General features: G+C 58.1%; 1 protein-coding gene across 1 annotated transcript in view; it reads right to left on the bottom strand.

The window, feature by feature from the left end:
* Nucleotides 1-830: 830 nt before the first annotated feature.
* The window catches only part of LOC112393335 (uncharacterized), a 15,362-nt gene continuing 8,296 nt past the window's right edge, over nucleotides 831-7,896 (bottom strand). Inside the window, exons 5-7 of the mRNA XM_024735488.1 lie at nucleotides 3,586-3,694; nucleotides 2,936-3,046; nucleotides 831-2,246 (exon numbers count right to left, since the gene is read on the bottom strand). Coding sequence (XP_024591256.1) covers nucleotides 1,171-2,246; nucleotides 2,936-3,046; nucleotides 3,586-3,694 — 1,296 coding nt within the window. The 3' untranslated portion in view covers nucleotides 831-1,170. The remainder of the gene's footprint in view (nucleotides 2,247-2,935; nucleotides 3,047-3,585; nucleotides 3,695-7,896) is intronic.

Here is a 7,896-nt window from a genome sequence, read left to right as displayed (position 1 = left end):
GCCGGCCCTCTCGGGGCTTCCATTCCCTGGTCCAGATCAGCCCCTTCGGCCTCTCTCTGCCCGGGTATCCACACAGAAGGGTGGGATGCAGGGGTGTCCCGGGGGAGCTGGCCTTGGTGAGACCCTGGCTTCGAGGGGTGGGGTGTGGGGAGGCCGAGGGCAGAGGGTCTGGGCCCGTCCAGCTCTGCACGGGCTCACCTGGGCCCCGGGCAGGCAGCGCCTCTGGGATTCCACTTCTCTCCCTATACGAGGAGGGGGCGGCCAGGTTTCCCCTTCCAGCGGGACCCTGGGTGCCCTGCGGCCACAGGAAACGACCGCCAGGGGGCGCGTGGGCCAGAACTTCACTCCCGGTCCGGCTGCGCGGGGTGCTGTGCCCACAACTCGCCGACCAGACCCGCCCTTTCCCCAGGGCTCAAGCCCCAGCCGTCCAGCACACCACATTTTCCGGGGGAGTTCTCAAGGGCACCCCTTCCTGACTCCCCTTTGGGTCTCGGCTGCCTGCCTCTAACGTCTAGCACCCGTATAAGCCAGAGGACAACTCTGCGGCACGAGTCACCCTGGAGGGGACTGGGGCTTGTCCCGGGTCGCCTGAGAGCACGCCTGGGCTTCCTGCAGCCATGGCCACCTTCTCCAGCACCACCGCCAGGAGCTCCCCTGCCAGGGGCTGCACCTTGGGACAGCTGCAGGTTCCAAGCACAGGCCCACGTCAGCCCCCACTGGGAGACGATGATGCTCTGTCCTGCCCCCGCCACCAGGCCTCCCTGTCTGCCCCTCCTAACCCCTCTGGCCCCAACTTTCCAGAATAAGAAGAAATCTCCAGCACCAGGCACGGGTATCTGACAGCAATAAATTTATTAAGTATCCCCCCCCAAGATATAAACACAAACCAGTAAAAAAAACAAACCAAACCGTAAAACATCAGGCCTGGAGCTGATAATAAAGCAGAGAGACAAACGGGCCACGCAAAATGGATTTGACCTATGGCGGAAGACAGCTGAGAAGACACACAGGGCGGGGATGCTGTAAGTACTAAAGGACACACACTTGGGAGCCCTAGGGTGACATGACCGGGCCTGGTGGGGGAAAGGGCCGGGGTGTGTCAGTGGCTACATGGCTCAGGGGACAGACCTCTCGGTCCTGGCCGCGGCCGCGTCCCACCCCTCAGCCGCTTCACTTGGGGCCCTGCGCCTCGGATTCCTCGTCATCATCTTCATACATCTCCCCCTCCTCCTCGGCCGTGGCGTCCTGGTACTGCTGGTACTCGGACACCAGGTCGTTCATGTTGCTCTCGGCCTCGGTGAACTCCATCTCGTCCATGCCCTCGCCCGTGTACCAGTGCAGGAAGGCCTTGCGGCGGAACATGGCCGTGAACTGCTCCGAGATGCGCTTGAACAGCTCCTGGATGGCCGTGCTGTTGCCGATGAAGGTGGAGGACATCTTGAGCCCGCGCGGCGGGATGTCGCACACGGCCACCTTCACGTTGTTGGGGATCCACTCGACGAAGTAGCTGCTGTTCTTGCTCTGGATGGCCAGCATCTGCTCGTCCACCTCCTTCATGGACATGCGGCCCCGGAAGACGGTGGCCACGGTCAGGTAGCGCCCGTGGCGGGGGTCGCAGGCCGCCATCATGTTCTTGGCGTCAAACATCTGCTGCGTGAGCTCGGGCACCGTCAGCGCGCGGTACTGCTGGCTGCCGCGGGCGGTGAGCGGGGCGAAGCCGGGCATGAAGAAGTGCAGGCGCGGGAAGGGCACCATGTTCACGGCCAGCTTGCGCAGGTCGGCGTTGAGCTGGCCCGGGAAGCGCAGGCACGTGGTGACCCCGCTCATGGTGGCCGACACCAGGTGGTTGAGGTCCCCGTAGGTGGGCGTGGCCAGCTTGAGAGTGCGGAAGCAGATGTCGTACAGCGCCTCGTTGTCGATGCAGTAGGTCTCGTCCGTGTTCTCCACCAGCTGGTGGATGGACAGCGTGGCGTTGTAGGGCTCGACCACCGTGTCCGACACCTTGGGCGAGGGCACCACGCTGAAGGTGTTCATGATGCGGTCGGGGTACTCCTCGCGGACCTTGCTGATGAGCAGGGTGCCCATGCCCGAGCCCGTGCCGCCCCCCAGCGAGTGGGTCAGCTGGAAGCCCTGCAGGCAGTCGCAATTCTCACACTCCTTCCGCACCACGTCCAGGACCGAGTCCACCAGCTCGGCACCCTCCGTGTAGTGGCCCTTGGCCCAGTTGTTGCCGGCCCCACTCTGACCTGGGACGGGGGCAGGGGGACACGGACGGGGTCAGACCTCCAGTGCCTGCCTGATGGCAGCCGCGGACGCAGCCCTGTGCCTGTTTACCCTCCATGAAGCGGGGCTGCCCGCACCTTCTCAACCCCTCCCAGCCACACGGTGTGGGGAGTCGATCAGCCCTCCCCTCCAGGCCATCCACCCTCTGGCCGGCTGTGCTGGAAGGGTAAACTGCAACCCCAGCACCCCTCACAGCCCGGGGTCGGGAGAGGCTCACGCCCACGAGTCGGGGTGCTGAGCGCTGGGGGGTGGAAGTGGGCTGTGGCCTTCCTCCTGTCACTGTGTGAGCACCCAGTGCCCTGCCACCAGACTCAAGGGCGTGAGGACAGCTGACCTGACCACAGCAACGTCGCGTGCTCGTGAGCCGGTATCCTCTGGAGGCACTGCTTCTGCCCCCCGCCCCCGCCCCCATCTCTCTAAGGATCCTGTGAGCTCAAGCCTCTGTCGCACACATCGTTCTGCTTGAAATCACAAGTGGTTTCTGCTCCTTGCACAGAACCCTTTCTCTGGGACTCTGTCCCAGGCTGCAGATTGGGGAGATCAGGTCTGCTCTGCAGGGTCACAGGCAGGGCTGACTCTGCCCTTGTTTCTGCTGATCTGGGTTTGCCGGCAGTGGGGTCCACCAGGAGAGGCTGGGGCAGGGGAAACTTACCGAAGATGAAGTTGTCAGGCCTGAAGAGGTGCCCGAAGGCCCCAGACCGGACGCTGTCCATGGTTCCAGGCTCCAGGTCCACCAGGATGGCCCGAGGCACATACTTGTGAGCTGAGGGCAGAGGGGTGGGTTACATGGGTCACAGAAGCTAGGCGCCCCTCCTGCCCCCTACGTCCTGCCCCGGACTGCCAGCCTCGTGCTCTCACCCTAAGAGCTCAGACTCTGGGGTCAGAGAGGCAGGAGCCACGTGTGAAAAGGGAGTCATGGTTGACATCCGGACAGCCAGGACCAAATCCCATGTCTACGTGGGCAGGTTAATATTTTGCCAGTTCACTAAAGACACCATTTCGCACCAGTTGCTGAGTAGCCCCCTGCCCGACCTCTCCAGGTAACCCCTGCTCTGGACCCTCCCATGGGCCTCCTGAAGGGGCCTTTGGGACCCTGCCCAGCCCTGGCCATTCCACCGGACTGTGCGTGTGTCTCATGGCCATTAAACACATTTGAATCTCGCTAGGGTTATTAGGATGCCCTGTCTTTATTCTGTGAGTCTCTGGTCGCACCTGCCAGCCAACCAAAAGGAAGGCAGAGATGCTGGGACCCAGCAGTCAAGGTCCCCCCACCCCACCCCTCGGTCCAGGATGGGGGCTCACAAGAGGCCTCGTTGTAGTAGACGCTGATGCGCTCCAGCTGCAGGTCCGAGTCCCCTACATAATTGCCACTGGGGTCTATCCCGTGCTCGTCGCTGATGACCTCCCAGAACTGCAGGGGGAACGGAGGGGTCAGTAGGTGGTTGTGACCCCCACCAGGCCCCTTCCCTCCCGTAGCCTTGAAGCCCTGGTACGAAATTAGGGGCTTGGACCCAAAGCCTGCACCAGTCCCTTTGAGTGACTTTGAAAAAGAGCCCCTAGCTCTGTCATCTGTAAGAAAATTGTCATAATAAATATGCATGTCCATGGAGACCAGAGCCTTCAGCGTGGTTCAGGGCTCAGCTGACACAGACCCGGATCCCCAGACCCAGCTCTGCCCTTGGTGACCAGGGGCCTTGGACAGTCTACTTCTCCATGAGTAATAAACACCCTCTTGGGGTGTTTCGCTTTTAATTCCCTCCTTTCAGATGAGAAAGCTGAAGCACACAGAAGGTAAGCGCTGGAGACAGGGTCCAGGATACACGTGCCCCTCGGTGTCGAGGCAAAGATGTCCAGTGACAGGGCCTGGCAGCGTCCAGCACGTCAGCGGCCGCAGCCAACAGGAACCACAGGGGCCTGAGTGGGGAATGACTTGCCTGGGGTTACCCAGACTGTCCAAGCTGAGATGGCACAGCCCCGGCTTCAAGGGCTCACTCTCCCCACGGCCTCCTGCCCTGCTCGCCCTGGGCAGGAACCTACCGCACTTCTCTCAGGACTGGGGCAGGGCAGGACCACCCCTTCCCAGCTGCGTGACCTTGGGCAGGTCCTGAAGGTTCTCTGTGCCTCAGTGGCCTCACCTGTTCAGTGGGCCTGATGATGAAGCCAGGTTGTTGCGAGAATAAAGCAAGTTACTCTGCACAGAGCCTGTGAATGGTGAGTGCCGTGTGGGATTATTAGCACGCAAAGACACCCGCCCTGGGTGAAGGGAAGGCTGCGCAGTGCTCTGTGCTCGCCCCAGGGGCACTGCCAGGCTGTCTCAGAGCACAGCTGCCCATGCAGGCCGGAGATCGTGGTCACACACCGTGTGACTTACCAGTGCCCCTCCCCTTTGCCCCTCAGGGTTGGGGTGACTCAGAAGAACGGGTGTGAAGGCCCCAAGAAGCAAAGGGCCTCTACACATGGGTCATGTGCTCTGGAAAAGACTGCTCAGTGAGAAAAGCAGTTAGAAATCAGTTTTCACGTGCGTATCTATATATAGATGTCTCTGACAGACATTCAAAAATCTGCTCCCGGCAGCCGTGCCTGAGAGTGGTCCGGGGCTGGGGGAGGCAGCCGTGCCTGAGAGAGTGGTCCGGGGCTGGGGGAGAGGCTTTGGCACTGCACACCGTTTGGTTCTTTTGGAATTTTTGTCATGGGCACATGTTAACTTCTCAAAAAAAAAAAAAGATTAGTTAAAAATAAAAACATTTTTAAACCTGAGAAGTATGAACTGTCATTATTATAAAATGTACAGAAGAATCTTGGCATTTCACCCAGAGAGAGTTATCAGAGGTCAGCTCTCAGCAAGGGCGGGAGCTGGACTTCTTCCTCCTTTGTGTGTTTTTGTCATTGATAAGTTTTCTTCTTTTTTTCTGCATTAAGTGTGCATTACTGCTGGAATTAGAGGTGTCACTGAGGCATTCAGGGCCTGATCAGAGCTTCCTCCCACTGCTGGGTTCTCCATGCCCTCCTCAGGACAGTGTGAGCCGCAGGCCTTGGTTCCCACAGCCCTGGGACACCCCAGACCTCTGGCTTCAGAGATACCCACAGCCCCTGTAGAGAAGGGATGAGCTTGAGATGGCAAGTGTGGGAGGGGGAGAGAGTGACTCAGCCACCGAGCCACCAACACGTCTATGGAAAGTTCTCTGGACCGCTCTATGACATGCATAGGCTTCCAGGAGGCAGCAGACCAGAGTGAGTGCAGACCCCAGCACTGGCCAGTGTGTGCCAGTGACTCCACCTCTCAGGACCTCCGTTTTCTCATCTGTAAAGTGGACATAATACGATACCCACTTCAAGTGGTCAACTCAAGGCCTGACACATAAAAGCAGTCAGCAAATGTTGGCCTCACAAAATTAGAAGGCCTTAGATGTTATTTAAATTTGTAAAGTCATATTCACTGATAAATAAAATAAAAGATACTTGAAAAAAAATCAATATACTTTGGAATATTGTGTTGCAATAAGAGATCACCACTGGTATGAGCAGATCTCCAAGGCACACCCTTAGGGGAAAAGGCACATTGCAATGACATACAGAGTTAAAGCAAGAATCTCACAGCAGATGCTATATTTTTTACACATAGGTGCTTATGCACAGAAGATGGACTAGAATAGTGGAAAATAACTTGTCCTGCCTGAAGAGAGGGACGGAGAGGGGCGAGGTGCTTACATGGGCACTTTAGCCTTATCTGCAATGTTTCAACTTTTTAGAAGGAGAATACGTTAATAATTGCTTTTGTAGTTAAAACAAATACGAACTGTGATTTAAAATAATAAAACTTAGAATATATTATATATACAGATTATATAACATTTAATAAATAACAAAATACTATTTTATAAATTAAAGAATAATTATGATCATCACTACAGATAAGAAAACTGCCACGTGGCGCGCGGACCCCAGGGTCCAGACCAGGGCTCCTATTTCAGACCCCACGGTTTTGTGAGCTGGGGGCGCGCGCCGCGGCGCTGTCCGTAGTGCGGAAACCAGGAAATTCCTCTTCCCGTTGGTTGTCAGGGCCAAGCCCCGCCCTTCCGAGGCCCCGCCCAGCGGCCGAGAGGCTGGGCGCAGACAAAGGCTCCAGGACGGCCCTGCCCCCTAGGGGCGGAGGGTGGGGTCCTCAGACTCCTCGCCCCACTGTGGGAGCTGGGTTCTCCCTGCCCATCCTGATGTGTCCACACAGGCCTAGATTCAAACTCCTGCTCTGTCCATCCCAGGCGTTTTTTTTATCCTTGGGGAAGGGCGACACCCAATCCCACCGCAGCCTCGAGAGGTGCAGCGCCCAACACGTAGTGGTCATCGTCACGAGTCATAAATGCTGTCATGTCACCTCTCAGGAGAGCCCTGCTCTCTCCTGGCCCCTATCGCCCTGACCTCCCTCCATAACTTCCACTCCCATTCCCACCCGCAGCCAGGCCCTCTCCCGAGCGGGCGGCCCGCCCCCAAGCAGGGGAAGCAGCCCCTCTTGCCCACCCCAGTCAGCTACTGCTTGCTGGTGATGGGCGAGAAAAGTTTGCTCTCCCTCCACCAGGAGGTCACAACCAGTACGGAAGCTGGAAACAAAAATGGCCAAGGAACGCATGCCTGTCCACAGGGCAGGTGCTGGGTGCCGGGGCAGGCAAATCCCCACACACGCTGTGAGCGCGTCCAGTTTGGTTCTGGAGATTTTTCCAGGGCTGGGAGGCCGGAAGGAAACCACTAGACTGCTTCCACTGGTCACTGCAAAGGGCAGCGGTTGAAAAGGAAGAAACGATCCCCCTCCCCCCCAAATCCACCACTCTCTCTTTTGCATTGTTAAAAAGGATCAGATATTAGTTTTAAAAACAAACAAGAGTTAAGGAAATTAAGCCAAAATGAATAAAAAGTAATGAGCAAACCCAAGGGCCACTGCACTTGAAGCAGGAAAAAAATCTCTGCGGAGGCCACTGTCCAGCACTCGGGCCGCTGCCTCTGCCCTGCCCCCCACCCATGGGGGCTGCAGCTGGGCATGAACCTGCGTTTGCCTGATCAGTGCCGGTCCAGCCATAGAAGGAAACCCCGTGACAGGATCACCACTCCCCCAGGCTCATGGTGGGACTCAGGCTGCCCTGCTTCCCTTCAGTGACCCCTGACTCTCGGAGGAGCAGATGCTCAGGGCAGACCTGGCCCCTGTGACCACATTAATGAGCCCATGGCCCCTTCTGCCCGTCCAGGGCAGCTGTCAGTGACAGCCCCCAGAGCCCTGATTTAATTTGAGGCCTTGGTCCCCCAGGCCTCCCCTCCCCCAGCCCCTTCCTCAGGCAGGCACAGCTGTCTCCTCGGTGATTAGGGTGTCTCCCCACTACGCCCTCCCCCCCATGTGAGGCGCCTCCACCCTACAGCCCAAGTTGCAATTTACATGTCAGCCACGTGGCTGCCCCAGCCCTGTTGTAATTAGCTTTTTGTTCTTGCCCGGTTTCCATGGCAACAGCCTCCAGAGGAAGCCTTTCCTGGCCCCTTCCCCTCCAGGACCTGTCTCCTCCCACTGCCTCCTTGGGGAACCAGCTCGACACCAGCCCTCGCTGGGTCCCTAGCCTTGGTGCTGACAAAGCC

This window comes from Neophocaena asiaeorientalis, unplaced genomic scaffold (genome assembly GCF_003031525.2).
Source record: "Neophocaena asiaeorientalis asiaeorientalis breed wild unplaced genomic scaffold, Neophocaena_asiaeorientalis_V1.1 scaffold40, whole genome shotgun sequence".
Taxonomy (NCBI): domain Eukaryota; kingdom Metazoa; phylum Chordata; class Mammalia; order Artiodactyla; family Phocoenidae; genus Neophocaena; species Neophocaena asiaeorientalis.
The sequence above is the reverse complement of the archived record's forward strand: the minus strand, read 5'-3'. Positions and strand labels throughout refer to the sequence as shown.